The sequence below is a fragment of the Berghia stephanieae genome, chromosome 1 (assembly GCF_034508935.2).
Source record: "Berghia stephanieae isolate SIO BIC M18660-M18661 chromosome 1, UCSD_Bste_1.3, whole genome shotgun sequence".
In the NCBI taxonomy this organism is placed as follows: domain Eukaryota; kingdom Metazoa; phylum Mollusca; class Gastropoda; order Nudibranchia; family Aeolidiidae; genus Berghia; species Berghia stephanieae.
The window spans coordinates 63,939,272-63,956,441 of record NC_088360.1 but is presented as its reverse complement, the minus strand read 5'-3'; the positions used below and the strand labels follow the sequence as shown (position 1 = coordinate 63,956,441).

General features: G+C 39.2%; 1 protein-coding gene across 1 annotated transcript; it reads left to right on the top strand.

Annotated features, from left to right (window-relative positions):
• The first annotated feature begins 277 nt into the window (after nucleotides 1–277).
• LOC144976508 (uncharacterized) lies at nucleotides 278–964 on the top strand. The gene has a single exon (XM_078920826.1). The coding sequence runs from the start codon at nucleotides 278–280 to the stop codon at nucleotides 962–964; it is 687 nt and encodes a 228-aa protein (XP_078776952.1).
• The last annotated feature ends 16,206 nt before the right edge of the window (nucleotides 965–17,170 follow it).

Here is a 17,170-nt window from a genome sequence, read left to right as displayed (position 1 = left end):
TCCCTTACTCAGATGGCTTGATGTTCGGCAAAGTTCAAGCCAGCATGAAGAATAAAGAGAATTCTGTGAAGGTAAGTCATTTCGTCTTCTCACTCTCAAAATCTCATATCCCCGTAAAACTACTGTTGTGTAGTGTTAATATGTTGTGTTGCGAGCTTTAGTAACATTTTATTATTTATTGTTATTTTGCAGTTGTTACCCTAAAAGCAATTTTGTCAACTGAATAAAGTTACAGTGGTGACCCCGACGTCAGGATTGAACACACCCTTCCTTCAACATGCCAACCAATCAGGATACCCATGAAGCCAACGCAGTGTCCATCAAACTACCAACCTTTTGGCCACAAAGAGCTCAAATTTGGTTCGTTCAGGCCGAGGCACAATTCACAATTAAAGGAATCACAGCTGACGTAACTAAATACAGTTATGTCACAGCATCCCTCGACCAAGACACTGCCACCAGAGTTATCGACATCCTGACCAACCCACCAAGCACTAACAAATATGAAACCCTCAAACAAAGACTCATAGACAATTACAAACTTTCTGAAAGAGAAGCCGCATCTCGCATCTTAGACATTGGTGGTCTGGGTGATTCCAAACCAAGCGAACTATTGGACAAAATGCTTGCCATAGTCCCTCCAGGACAAGAACCAGGATTCCTTTTTAAGGAAGTTTTTCTACGCCAACTACCAGCAGAAGTCCAATCCTTGGTAACTCAACAGGATTATCCGACCCTCCGGGACCTGGCCAAAGCGGCAGACAAACACTTTATGTCCACCGGAGCTACCATTAATGCAACAATGAAAGGAGGCAAACACAACAAACGAGATGGACCACGCCATCAACACAGTAAGACACCCGACCCGGATTTGTGTTGGTACCACCAAAAATTCGGCAAACAGGCTACAAAATGCACCACTCCTTGCAAATTTTCGGAAAACTGGACAGCCGGCCACCTATAAGCAATATGGTGGCCGGCTCCAAGGACAACCTTCTGTTTGCATATGATAAACAATCTGGCCGCAACTTTCTGATCGATACGAGCTGAGATCAGTGTGTTACCGGCTTCAACAAACGACCTTCGCCGCGGACAACACGGGTTCCCGTTAGCAGCCGCCAATGGTACACTCATCAAATCATATGGACAACGTAAACTGTCCTTACACATAGGATCACACCAGTATGAATGGACATTTACACTGGCAGCCGTTAACAGACCAATTTTGGGGGCAGATTTCCTTCGGGCTCATTCACTACTCGTCGATCTGAAAGGCAATCGCCTAATGCACAGCGGCACCTATGCTTCAGTCTCACTCATGACTTCACAGCATACAGCCCCACACATCTCAATCATCACAACTGACGATGAGAATCAGTTCACTCAGCTGTTATCTACACGGCCAGCACTCACTTCGCCCACGTTTTCATGTCCCACAACAAAGCATTCTGTGGAACACCATATAACCACAACGGGCCCTCCGGTACACTCAAAAGCACGTTGTCTGGCACCAGACAAACTAGCAGTAGCAAAATCGGAGTTTGACAACATGGAGGCTCTAGGAATCGTACGTCGTTCCAACAGTCCGTGGGCATCGCCTCTACATGTGGCACCTAAACCCAACGGAGGTTGGAGACCATGTGGAGACTACCGCAGGTTAAACGGTTCTACTACTCCAGATCGCTACCCGATTCCTCACATACAAGACCTCTCAGCAAGACTATCAGGTTGCAAAATCTTCTCAAAAGTCGACCTCATTCGCGATTACCATCAGATCCCAGTCCACGAGCAGGACATCTCCAAGACAGCAATCATAACCCCATTTGGCCTCTATGAATTCCTCCGGATGCCCTTTGGGTTAAAAAACGCTGCACAGACTTTCCAGAGACTGATGGACACAGTTTGTCAGGGTTTGGACTTCACATTTGTTTACCTTGATGACATCCTCATAGCTAGCAAAAATGCAGAAGAACACAAAAAAACACTTGAATGCCCTTTTTGATATGCTAGAGAAATATGGATTAGTGGTGAATTCAGACAAGTGCATTTTCGGGGTGAAAGAGATTGATTTCCTTGGACACAGGATCAGTTGTCACGGAGCAACTCCTCTTCCAGCGAAAGTGGAGGCAATTCGCTCATTCCCCACCCCTACAACAACATCAGGCCTACAGGAATTTGTTGGCATGGTCAATTTCTACCACCGTTTCGTGCCAGCAGCAGCTCAACTAATGCAACCACTTTACAAGGCATTGGCTGGTCAAACAAAAAAATCTGCACCCCTTCAATGGACAAATACCCTACAACACGCTTTCAAGTCAACAAAAGAAGCCTTGGCCCAAGCAACTATGTTGTCCCACCCGCAGACATCAGCTCCTACTTCACCGACAGTAGACGCTTCTGATATAGCGATGGGGGGAGTACTAGAACAAAACATTGACGGCCAATGGAAACCTCTCGCCTTTTTCAGCCGCCAGCTTCGTCCTCCGGAACAGAAATACAGCGCTTTTGATCGGGAGCTCCTGGCTGTCCACTGTGGCGTTCGGCATTTCCGTTACTTCTTGGAAGGACGAATATTCACCATTTTCACGGATCATAAACCACTAACATTTGCAATGAACAAGGTTTCAGAACCATGGTCCGCACGCCAACAACGACAACTATCTGCCATCTCAGAATTCTCAACTGATATCCAACACATATCAGGAAAAGACAATCCAGTAGCTGATGCGTTGTCAAGAACAACAGTAGAACACGACACCTCAGACGACTTCGGTCTCAGTGCGATTTCTGAGGGAATAGATTATGAGGCCATGGCAACAGCTCAATTGAATGATGAGGAGATCCAATCACTACGCACCTCAGAAACATCCCTGCAACTGAAAGACATTTCTTACGGGACTAATGGCACTACAGTTCTCTGTGACATATCGACCGGAAGAGCACGGCCAGTGGTTCCCAAATCATGGCAACGAAAGATGTTCGACGCCATCCATGGTCTTTCACATCCAGGAATCAGAGCTACCCGCCGACTAATTTCACAGAAAATGGTATGGAAGGGAATGACCAAACAGATCAATGCATGGGCAAAGACCTGCACATCATGCCAAAGGGCAAAAGTACACAGACAGGGAGAATATGAAAAACCCAGCGGACGTTTCAGCCATGTCAACATCGATTTGGTTGGACCACTGCCCCCCTCACGTGGTTATACATATCTGCTTACGATGGTGGACAGATTTACCAGATGGCCTGAAGCAATACCCATTACCAGTACTGACACAGAAGAAATAACACGAGCATTCATCGCACACTGGGTTGCTAGATTCGGAGTACCAGTACCAGAGAACATTTCATCAGACCGAGGACCACAGTTCACTTCACAGTTGTGGTCAAACGTGTGCACACTCCTTGGTACTCAAATCAAACAAACAACAGCTTACCATCCCCAAGCATGAAGGAAGCCATTCGAGCGAAACTAGAAGGACCAAACTGGATTGATCAACTTCCCTGGGTGATGTTAGGTATACGTACCGCCCCAAAAGAAGACCTCGATACCTCGTCGGCAGAACTCGTATATGGGGCACCTATTACAGTACCTGGAGACTTTGTTCCTGGTCCGGATCCCAACACCAATACTCCTGAAATGTTGAAAAACCTCCGTGAGAAAGTGGGTCAACTTCGTCCAGTTCCTCCGTCCACGCATAAAAAAGCAACAAGCTTCGTACCACGGGACATCAGCAAAGCTAAATACGTGTTCATACGTCATGATGGACATCGAAGACCACTCCAGGCTCCGTACACAGGACCGTATTGAGTTCTAGAAACCGGTGACAAAGTTTTCAAACTACAAGTAGGAAACAAAGAAGACTCAGTCTCAATCGACAGACTAAAACCCGCACACTGTGACATTGATCAACCTGTTCAGGTACATGAACCACCACGAACGGGAAGACCGAAGAAAGCACAGAACACGGGAGAGAGTAAAACGGGTGCAACCAACCAGGAGAAACGTATGATCTTTCCTGATGAGGAAACGTTGCAGACCGAATCCAAACGCACTGAAAGGGGACGATTATCCAAACCCCCTGATCGGCTGGATTTATGACAAATGAGCAAAAGCTCTGGCGGGAGCTATGTAGTGTTATACATTGTTAATATGTTGTGTTGCGAGCTTTAGTAACATTTTGTTATTTATTGTTATTTTGCAGTTGTTACCCTAAAAGTAATTTTGTCAACTGAATAAAGTTACAGTTGGACAATATCAATAATCAGTTTACTTTGAGTTTAGGCTGTTTAGGCAGATTTAGTATGTCCAATGGCAAGATTTTACTGTTTACGTTCGATTTTAGTTAGGGAGAGAGAGGGGGAGTCATTGAATTATTGTGTTTTTATCTTATGGACCACGGACGTCTTTGAGGTCTTAGTCTTGCTTCGCTAATTTTCGTTGCTATTGACTATAGTCTACTACATACTTAAACCCTCTTCCGCACTAGGACAGGACTGTCCCGGGACAGTCCTGTCCCAAATCTGTAACATATAGAATTTAGAGAGATCTTCCGCACCTATTGGGACGGGACAAAACAGTCCCGTTGTGTCCCAAGCCGTTGTGAAATGCTACAAAATCAGCGGGACAGGACTGTCCCAGTCCCGTGTTCATATTGTTTGTGATAGTAGAAAAATATAGCAGACTTCCGCATTAGGACAAAAAAGTCCCAGACTTGGCGGCGCCGTGTCAAAATTGAAATGCCTGTCTTTATTTTCTGCATCCCTACTCCTACTACTACTCCTACTACTACTACTACTACTACTACTACTACTACTACTACTACTACTACTACTACTACTACTACTACAACTACTACTACTACTACTACTACTACTACTACTACGACTACGACTACGATGACGACGACGACGACGACTACTACTACTACTACTACCACTACTATTTCTACTGTTGCTTCTGCTGCTGCTAATGCCACTAATATATTAATAACTACATCCCTTATATTTTGTATTTATTTCCAATTCCATTGTATTTATTTTCCAACAATAGACCACACTTTATTTTAGTTCACTTTCTATACTGCATTACACAGTTCCTTCCCGCCTCCCCTCTTTTGACATAATTATGTACGCACCTTTTATAAATTTCTATTGCTCTGTTTTAATTCGCGCTTCCTCACAAAGTAGCAAACAATTTCCTGCCCATCAATGTTTTTGTTTATGCATCTTAACAACGCCACTACCACATTATCTCATTCGTCTGTAGTTTTTAATTCATCATGTGTTGTTGATGAAGGGGAAACCCGAAACGTCCATTTTATCTGTTTTCGTATATTAAACTGAAGCTTACATTCAATTTCACGGTTATAATTTATTTATTTATTTCAATTCTGAATATAAAAAAGCAAGAACAATTCAAAAAATAATTCTATGTGATGAAACCACGTACAGAAGACATAGCAACATAAATATTTTCGGCAATTTAAAAACGTATGCTTATAAATATAATTTAAGAAGTGTCACACTTTGTGACACAGCAGTAACGTGTCTAAAACCGGTCGCACATCTATTCGGTAACTTGTGGGATCAATTATCTTTATCGTTATTTATTTCGGGAATTCTCAATGAAAATATTTTTAAGTAAGTCCTTCTGAGCCACTTGGACTCATTGTAAAACAAATTAAGTCCTTTAGAGCCATGTAGCCAATGGTGAAGGAGTTATTCCGGTTTCAATAGCGTGAAGCGGACAATTAACGTATTTGTTTGAAAACCTTTGAACGGGACGCTAGTCTGTAGTCTATCGCAGATTACTATCCCAGCTTGACAGGTACCCTTTTACACCTGAATGGAGTGAGTGATTGGAGTAAATTTTCTTGCTCTAGAAAGTACAAATTGGCTTCGGTCGGAATCGAACACAGAACCTCTGAGTCCAGAGTACAACGCGCTAACCATCGGCCATCTTGCCTCCTAAGCTTATAAATCCGGAACTTATCCATGTTTCTGTGGCGTTGAGCAGACAGATAACAGTTTAAAATTTAAAATAATAAAATTCATTTTTTCATCCCATAGGGGAAATTTTTCTCGAGGGTCTATTCCCAGGTAAGACTGGAATAACCCTGGCGTCAGCCGCAATGCAGCGCCGCAAATTTAGCTAGGACAAGGTATGACCAGGCGTCAGCCGCAGTGCAGCGCCGCAAATTGAGCTAGGCGAGGTGACTTACTCAACTGATGCCTTTCGGGTACGAAGCATGCTGACTTTCTATTATCCTCTTGAATGATGCTAGTCCGTCAAAGATTACTTTCATCAGCGAACTGGTACTCATTTGCACCTGGGTAAAATGAGGTGATTCCAAGAAAGTCATTTTAAGATAAGATCGGAGATCACCATAGAGTCTACGGAATTGACCCTAGAGCAATCTTTGGGTCATTAAAGGATGTACCCAATATTGTTTTCTCTTTCAATTTGTCTTTTTTTTTTCCACGTGGTAAAGCACAGAAATATGCAACCTCTATTTCATCCATTACTAGTAGTAGTAGTAGAAGTAGTAGTAGTAGTAGTAGTAGTAGTAGTAGTAGTAGTGGTAGTAGTAGTAGTAGTAGTAGTAGTAGTAGTCGTAGTCGTGGTAGTAGTAGTAGTAGTAGTAGCAGTAGCAATAATATTACTCTTGCTATAAGAACATTTCATGATTATATAAATCTTATGAAACAAATCCCATTGTACAGTGTAAAAAATCATTATCGTCATGTCGTATCATATGTTGATTCATAAAATGTGAATTATTAGAGTTGCAATTGCCTACAAAAAAACTTTTGAAAAAAAAATAATGCATTCGCGCAGGTGTGTCCTGGGACAGTCCTGTCCTAGTGCGGAACCCCTTTTGAATAGAAGTTTTCTCCAGTGGGACAGGACAAATTTGTCCCGGGACAGTTTTGTCCTAGTGCGGAAGGAGGGTTATTATAATACTCATATGAGCATCACAATCACCAATCACGCTAGACATTTTAATCATACTTCATAGGGGCAGCGTGGATCAGCGGTACGGTTTTTGCTTCGTACCCGAAAGGTACCGAGTTCGTTCACCCGCCGCTGCGCTGTGTGGCCTTGAGCAAGTCACCTCGCCCTAGCTCAATTTGCGGCCCTGCACAGCGGTTATTCCAGTCTTCCCTGGGAATAGACCCTAGAGATAAATTTCCTCTCTGGGATGAATAAAGGATTTATTTAGACCAGTGTCAGTCTCGGTAAACTAAACTTCCTATTGGGTTAAGGTGTAATGTAAATGTTGCTGCTTGAACATTGAAACTCGAAGAAATCAATAACATTGTGAAATTGAATGTGAACTTAATTTAATATACGAAAACAGATAAAATGGACGTTTCGGGTTTCCCCTTTATCAACAAAGCAAGATGAATGAAAGAACCACTTAATTTTTTTTTAATTGAGCTTTTATATAATGTAATATCCACTAAATGTGCTCAAAGTGCTTTACAAGGGGTCCCTGGCCAACAGCAACATTTAACATGGAAGACGGGACATGATACTTGTTAGGCGATATTGCAATTTTTTCGGACAGAGACAACGCTGTTAACGGCCAGGTACTCTTTTGACACCTGAGTACGGTGAGAGATTGTGAGTAAAGAGCCTTCTCCAAGGACTCAACTATGCGCCGAGCGAGGCCCAAACCCAGGACCTTCTGATCTGAAAGCGAGTGTCATACCACAAGACCACAACAGACGTTTTATTAGTTTGTTTGTTTTTTGCCTATTGAGCATGGTCGCAGCTCTAAATTTGAATCTTTTATTCTTTTACTTCCACAGATCTATCTTGATGATGCCTTGGGTTGATTCAGTCCAAAACTAATTTGTCATGTTTTATTTAACAATGTTAATGACATTGAACATACATTGATACAACAATGCCATAATTTGTCATGTTTATCATGTAAAATCATGTATGGGTGACCTACAAAACCATTATTTTGAATGGTGATTTGATGATGATGAACAAAATATGTGTGTTGTACAAAATGAATGGCAAAGCTAACAAAATGCAGTCTCCTTAATAAGAGGAGACTGGAGATTGACAAGTGCTGCAACTAATTGAAAAATAATATCAGATGTTTCTCTTAACATGGTTGGAATATATGAGAGGCTGTTAACATTTTTCAGTCTTTCCCTCTTAACATGAATTCTACATGAAGCAATTTCTTTGGTTAATAAAATCTCATTTTCAGTAAATTTATTATGTAAAAAGGGAGGGATATTTACAGTTACTCCTTGAGGTAAAATATCTTGAATCAGGAAACCTTTATCTGCTAAAATTAAATCTCCAGGGCTTAAAATTAAAAGTTTTAGTAATCCACAATTCTGTACAATGACCTTATCCGAGACAGACCCTGGATAAAGTTTAGAAATAAAATTTATCACACCATTTGGACTCACACCAACAAGAGCTTTAACAAAATTCATGGACCTATAAGAAGAATAAGTTAACCGTTGTTTATCCATTTCTTTAGGAATAGCAATTTGGTCATCTGTACAATCAATGATCATTCTGACTTACTTGACTTAGATGCCTTTCGCGTCTCGACCGAAAGATCGGGTCGCCTTGGCTGTTTCCAGTATTTCCTGTGTGAGGTGTCTCCAATATTGCCGGTCCTCTGCTAGGGTTCTCAGATTTTCAAGGTCCCCTGCCGTTATGAGACTAATGCTTTGTCCAAGTGTTGTGAGGTTTTTGTTTAGGATCACAGGAGTGTTGTGATCTGTCTTCCTCTGAAAAGGTTCCCGTGTTTTTGGAAATATCCCGACATGGCTTGGTTAGCTGGTATGTTTTTGTCTCTGCGTAGTATGTGACCGAAAAGTTGCCATCGTTGTTGTAAAATGTCAAGGGAGATTGGTCTTTCTTTTGTGATCTTATAGAGTGATTCATTTGAGATCTTTTTTGGGTATTTGATGTCCAGTACCCTTCTTAGTTGTGTGCGATGGAAGGCATCCAGATGTTCTTCTTCGGATTTTGTCAACGCCCAAGTGCCGCAGTTATACAGAAGTACCGGTTTTACAAGAGCACGGTACAGTTTCAGTTTGGTTTTTCTCTTTATTTTGTCACCTCTAATCCATACATTGGTGAGTTTACTGAGTGCGACGTTTGATAGCTGTTTTCTTCTTTGTACATCCTCGGTGTCTCCAATTAGTGAGCCGACTTTCTTTGTTCTTTTCCATTCCTCTTTGTTCCTCGATATTGTTGTAAATTCGGTTTTATTGGCATTGACTTGGAGGTTATATTTCATGAGGGTATTTTGATCATTCTGCAATTTGGAAATCTTAAAAATGATGATGGAGCTGATAGTTTATTTTTATGTCTAGAAGGGCATGTAACCTTCATAACATTTTCAAAGAGAAGTTTATGGCTTATGTAAAACATGAATAAAAGTTTGTATAATATTTGTTATAGTACTTTCACCAACTAAGTTTCATAAGTGTAATGAAAATTTGGTCTTTTAATGCAACTGTCTCTTCCTGAACTTCCCATCCACTATAATAAATAATGCATGTTACCTCTAAAGCACTCAACATATTAATAAATAATAATAATAAATGGCATTTATATAGCGCTTTACCCCGTTGTCACAGGCTCTAAGCGCTTTACAGTGGTATAAAACAAAACATATTACAGTGAGACAAGTATGAAGGAAACGTGATACGAATTCAATTTAACAACAAAATATGAAAATAATATTGCAACATTATGACGTAAAAAGATAAAACTTTAAGCGAGATTTGAACGTTGTCAACGAATCCGAGTGTGATGGGAGAGAGTTCCAAAAATGGGGGGCCGAAAATTGAAAAGACTGTTCACCTATTTTACGCAATGGCTTAGGTTTGACAAGGATTGATTGGCTTGACCTCAAGTTTCTATTGGGGACATATATGTTTAGAAGGTCTTTAATATAGGAGGGACTGTTCGTGCTCAGGGATTTGTAGACAACAGTACAAATCTTATTATAGGCAACTCTTTTTTCCACAGGAAGCCAATGTAACACGGAGAAGAAGAGTTGCTGACGGGTATTTTTTGTTATTGCGTATAATGAGCCTGGCTGCGTTATTTTGAGCAACCTGAAGTTTGCTAATTTGGTCTTTAGCTAAATTCGCCCAAAGGGAGTTACAATAGTCCAATTTAGATAAAACCAGGGAATTAATTAAAAGTTCTGTTATATGCTTCGGTATTAAATTACGAATTTTGCTTATTTTTTTCATTTCTATGTACATAGATTGTATGGTGTTATTCACGTGGCTTGTCATGGAAAGATCTTTATCGATGATGACGCCAAGGTTTTTTGCTTTATTTGAAAATTCTATTGTGCTGTTTCCGAGAGTAATAGGTGATTTATTTGCCTGTATAAGGATACTCGGCCTTCCACACATTAAAATCTCAGTTTTACTATCATTTAATTTTAACTTATTGTGGTACATCCAAGATTTAATCTCATTAAAACAGCTCGTAATTCGTTGTATTAAGAACTGTAAATTACTAAGGGGTGCTGAATCATATATTTGCGTATCATCTGCATAAAAATGATAACTCAGATTGAATCTGGATATCACACTAGAAAGGGGCTGCATATATACAGTAAAAAGGACAGGGCCAAGAACAGAGCCTTGTGGCACTCCAAAATTGAGTAAAACTTGTTCTGACTGAACACCATTCACCACGACAGTCTGCCATCGATCCTGTAAATATGATGTAAACCATTTAAGGGCAATTCCTTTTATGCCGAACGTACTTTCTAGTCTTCTTAACAAAATGTCATGGTCAATGGTGTCAAAGGCAGCTGAAAGATCTAAAAGGCATAATACATTGATATTGTTAGCATCAGCATTGCATAACAAGTCATTAAAGATTTTAAGAAGCGCCGTTTCAGTACTGTGTTGATGTTTGTAGGCTGACTGAAAGGGTTGTTCGAAACTGTTGTTCTTAAGATGAGATGTTAATTGTGTAAGAACTACCTTCTCCAAAAGTTTTGACAAAAAAGGTAAATTTGATACAGGACGATAATTGTTTAATATATTGTGGTCCAGTGATGGTTTCTTCAGAAGTGGTTTGACGAGGGCACTTTTAAAGCACGATGGAACTTCGCCAGTCAGTATGGATGTATTTATGATTGATGTAATGGATGGTAATAATGTATCGATGGAGCTGGCCAAAAGCTGTGCTGGTAGGGGATCAAGGTCGCAGGATTTAATGGGGGCTTTTTTTATCAACTCGTTTATGAAACTAGGTGAAACTGGTTGGAACTAGTCTAAAGGGGTACCACAGAATGTATTTGTATCTATAAATGGTTCATGCCGATCTAGTTCTGAACGAATGTTATGGATTTTGTCTTTAAAAAAGTTGACAAATGTGTTTGGCAAGTCTCTTTGATTGGTTGTAGATGGTAATGAAGTGCATCTTTCACGTCCAAGTAGATCATTGCAGATGTTAAATAATTGTTTACAAGATTTAGAAGTTTCGAATTTTGAAAGAAAATACGTGGTCTTTGCCTTTTTTATTGTTGTCTTCCAGGCACGAAATGCATTCTTGAATATTTCACGATGAATCGTAAGGCCTGATGTTTTCAGCAGTCTTTCTGCTCTCCGACACTTCGTTTTAGCTTCTTTAACGTCCGACGTATACCACGGAGCATATTAGCGGTTGGTGACGGTCCTTGTTTGGAATGGCGCATGTTTGTCAAGCGTTTCGATGAGCCAACTATTCCACTGGTCTGGAGAAATCATTGAATTTTGAACAATAATATTAAATATTTTAAAACAATGTACACCTGTCTCCATTCGAAGAACTTTTTTTCTGTAAGGCTAGAAACAGTGTAAGTGCGTTGAATCTAACTAAGTTGTTTTTTTTTTTAAGCTAGCTATTTCCTTATTTTTGTCTGTAATTTCTTGTTCTTGAATTAAATTTGTTGTTCTATTTAAAATATCCTCACTTGTTCTACAATGTTTTTTAAAGATGGAATCCTGTGATGATGGTGACGAGAGTTGAGATGATGATGAGGGAGAAGATATTGAGGATGATGATGATGAGGAAAATAATGATGATGAGGAATGTTTTTTTTAAAGGTGGGACTTTGTGATGATGATGATGATGATGATGATGATGGTGGTGGTGTGGTGGTGGTGGACTTCTTGATGTTGGTGCCAATTGAGAATTCCTTGTGTCACTTTTCTTTTCTTTCTGTCTGGCTCTGATGGAAACAATTTATTTTTATTTCTGTCAAACAATTCAGGGAGGTTGGCTTTGTCACCTTCTCTGAAGTGACAAGAACACACTCTTGATGATGATATTGGATCTTTTGTCCTTTCTCCTGAAAAGAAAATATTAAAAAAAAACAACAATAATTCTGTTGGGCATATTGGGTAACAACAAGATATGAAGTGAGTAGAAAAGTGCCAGAAGACAATAGAGAATAAAAATTTTTTTCGCGGCGGTGGTGGGGTTTGAACCTGCGACCTTATTGGTACGACAACCCCGCCTGGCAGGTGAGAGCGTGGCTCTACCGTGTGAGCTATCCACGAACACTAAAATATTCGTTTCAAACCCAAAGTAATTTCTAGATCCCTCTCTCACCCACTTCTTGAGATCGCCGATTCGTTCGCCACCATCGCGAAGTAATTTTGACCAGCAGTTAAGCTTAATAGCCAATATTCTCATCACAAACATATAACATAGAAACGATTGAGACATTGAGTATGCTCCGGTGTATGGGGTGAATTTTTAATTCAGAAAAGTGAGTGGAGCAGGCACTTATGTTGGTAACAACAAGATATGAAGTGAGTAGAAAAGTGCCAGAAGACAATAGAGAATAAAAATTTTTTTTCAAACCCCACCACCGCCGCGAGGCGTGCGTGCTTACCTGACTAAAGTGATCCACCTTTTCCGCTTTAGATAGCTACTGGTGGCCGATGATTTGGTTTCCGGTCCAATCTATATCTGGCAGATTAAAGTCGCCCCCGATCGAATTTTTTTTGTTTTTGAGTTGATGTAGCCTATATGGTTACAGGTGTTAATATTTACTTCATTTGAACTGTGTAAACAACACCACGACTGCTACTGGATAATTACTCCTCCCCCTTTCGTTTTCCTGTCTTTCCTGTAAATTTCGTAGTGGTCATTAAAAAGCAGTTCGGTAGTTAAGCACTGCTTCATGCAGCCATGTTTAAGTTCCAAATATGATGTCAGGTTTAATCCTTTCTAACATAACTGTAAACTCCTCTTGTTTTCTCATTAAACATTGGAAATTTATTGTCAATATTTATAGTTGTTCTACACTTTTTGTTTTAGTTACGGGTTGTGCTTTGGTGGCCAAAACTGTCTGGCTGAGTAATGTTTGGGCTCCGTGATAAAATGGTTAGTTTGTCAGTGTCACTAACGGGTTGTTGTTGTTGTTGTTTGCACCCTCCCCTCTTTCCTCTTTTGACATGTGATCTCTTGTATATTTGTAATTGCTTTAGGAGAGAGATGGTGTCAGCGGGTGGGTGGGACTTGTTTACACCTTTCAATCTCAAGATAGGTCTCTCATTTTCGTGAACTCGACTCAATAATATCATGGTCTTCGATCGGGATCACCGTGTCACCAAATCTACAAGTTAAGACAATAATTACTGTTGTGAATACAATTTTAAAAGTAGGACAATAGGTGTGTAAAAATGTCATTTAAATTTTAAGAGCGATATCATAAAATCAATTTCCTGTGATATCACAGAAAACAGCGTAAAATCTCAATACTCTCCATATAAGAATAAAAATCCAAATCGAATTAAAAACCACAAAAATTTTAAAATAACTTGAAAGAAAGAATCGCAGAGCTTGTGAAAAGCGGCTTGTCAGCGCTGAACACATGTCTGTCACTCTGCCACCGTTGTCAGGTCCATTCGCCGCACTTCGAGTAAATTCGCAGCGAGATTTTGTACTGTACTTAGTTTTTCACACTACAAGACAATATGAGGAACAATATCAATTGCGTTTTGTCCTCAAATCTCTCAAAATTATCTGATACTGCCTATTGTCATTTATTTATTCACATGTGAATCGAGTGTGATGATGTATGTAAAGTGCCTTCCTGATGACACATTACAATGCCAGTCAGTCACGATATCTGTTGCTGATTTCTGGTTATTATACCCACATACATATTCATATTTGCTTTTCTTATTTTACTTAGATTTCAGTGCTTATGCACAGCATCTATTGCACAGAAAAGATTGTCTTTGGAATATTTATTGTACAATGATAATGATGTGTGGCAAATTTACCGAAAATACTGGCGAATTTACCCAATAGTATATACCTCTCAAATAATGTCTAAAATATTTTAGAAATATTTTTCTCATGACAATATACTCTTAAAATGATAATAAAATGGATATGGATGGTGACAAAATGAATACTACATTGATTTTGTGACCAGGATCTTCACATTCAAATTCAAGGGGAACTTTAGTGTAGGGTTGCCGTTATGATAAAAAACTCGAGAATATCACAACGTCTTGATTACGACATGTCATTTTGATGTGCTATATCTTTCAAAGATTTTTCATTTGTTTCCTACAAACTGAAGCAATACATATATTCATGTCTTGTCTTTTGAAAATGGAACATTCCAACGTGAGGAATGAAAGGATAAATGTTTACCAGGAATTATTTCTTGGGGGTGGAGGGTGGCAGCAAAGTTCCCCGTCGCGAAGTTACCCGATTCCACCCTACTACAGCCAATCGGCATGGATATATTACTACAGCCAATCAGCATTGATATATTACTACAGCCAATCAGCATTGATGTATTACTACACCTAACCAGCATTGATATATTACTACAGCAAATTACATTGATATATTACTACAGCCAATCAGCATTGATATATTACTACACCTAACCAGCATCGATATATTACTACAGCCAATCAGCATTGGTATATTACTACAGCCAATCAGCATTGATATATTACTACAGCCAATCAGCATTGATATATTACTACACCTAACCAGCATTGATATATTACTACAGCCAATCAACATTGATATATTACTACACCTAACCAGCATTGATACATTACTAAAGCCAATCAATATTGATATATTACTACAGCCAATCAGCATTGATATATTACTACACCTAACCAGAATTGATATATTACTCTACAGCCAATCAGCATTGATATATTACTACACCTAACCAGAATTGATATAATAATATAATTAATTTATATAGTATATAGCGCCTAGTTCCAATTTAGAATTGCTCACTGGCGCTTTACATCAACACATCATGTATGATATACAAGTGTAACTAAATGACAAATTGCCATATTTATGGACAATAAAGATCTATTATTATTATTATTATTATTATTATTATTAAATATAGAGCTGACATGTTAAAAACCACACAAATTCGATATGACAACATAATATATTATAATAAAATACATACAAAAGAGTCTAAATTATATGCCCTACAGAAAAGCTCAGTTTTTAACTGTTTTCTAAAGATAAGTGGATTTTCACTATTTTTAGTTTCAATATTGATGGAGTTCCACAGTCGGGGGGGGGGGGGGGGGGGGGGGGGGGGGGCATGGTGGTCAAAGGATTTCTCATGAAAAACTAACGACTTTGGGGGTTCCCTTAGGAAGTTTAAATTAGCAGATCTTAAATTTCGACTGAATTCATAAAGGTGGATAAGTTCCTGAAGGTAAACAGGAGCAGAATTGTTTATGCAATTGAAAACACGGGTGAGTATTTTAAATTCAATTCTAAACTTTACAGGTAGCCAGTGTAGGTCCTCCAAAATTGGGATGATAAAATCGCGCTTTTTAGATAACGTTACCAATCGAGCTGCTTTGTTCTGTATCTTTTGGAGTCGATTAATGACATTATTATCACAACCATAGCAATAATCAAGGCGGGTAAGAATCAAAGAGACCACAAGAAGTTTAGTAGTATCAATATCAAGAAGCCTTCTAATAGCACCAATAGATCTAAGATAAAGATTGAAGGATCTAGTTACATTAGTGACATGGGCAGACATGTTTAATTTGGTATCAAATAAAACTCCTAACTTTCTCACAGGTTCTTTAGTGATGGGAATTACACAATCAGAAAGATTCAGGTTAAGCGTGGAAAGGTCCACGAGGCCCCGTCTTGTAATTTGCAACACCTCTGTTTTGTTTTCATTTAACCTGAGTTTATTGCAACACATCCAGTCATTAATCTCAGAGATACAATTTTCTATATCTGTTATAACATTGAGATGATTGTCGATATATTAATGGGAAACATGGTACTTGTCATGTCGATTTACAGACACTGATTGAATTCTGTCAGAGAGGTAAAAAGAAAACCAGTCAAGAACAGTACCCCCAAATCCGTATAGTGTCTTAAGTCTGTCAATTAAAAGAGTATGGTCTATTGTATCAAAAGAAGCACTAAGGTCGAGTAGTATGATAATAACATCATCCTTTTTCCGACATACATGATTTACGATATCATTGTGGATTTTAATAAGAGCAGTTTCAGTGCTGTGAAAGGGGCGATAAGCAGACTGAAATTTAGAAAACAAATTGTGTTCATTCAAAAACGTGTTGGGCCTAAAAGCAACAATTTTCTCAATTAGTTTCGACATGAGGGTGAGATTCGAGACTGGTTGATAATTATTCGGGTCTTCTTTGTCAAGGCTAGATTTCTTTAATATGGGAGTGACAATAACATGTTTAAGATTATTAGATACCTCACCAATAAACAAACTAGCATTTACAATATGAGTAAGAACGGGAACCAAAATATTAGCACTGGAAAGAACAGGCCATGAAGGAATGGGATCTATTGGGCTGGTTGTTTTGGAGCATTGTCTCAGCGCAGACAGTACTTCTGTTTCAGTGGCGGGTTCAAATTCGCCGAATGCTGCTCCGGCTGGTTTCAGTTATTTGTGCTTTCATTGTCTCTTCTTTGTCCAACTTATTCCGAATACCTGATATTTTATCTCTAAAGTGTAGAGAGAAACTATTTGCGGTAGCAATGGTCCTCGAAATTATTTGAAGGGTGATCCTTCATCAGTTTGTTCAGGGTGGCGAACAGTTCACGTGAGTTTTGTTTGGTACTTGTTATCTTATTTTGAATGTA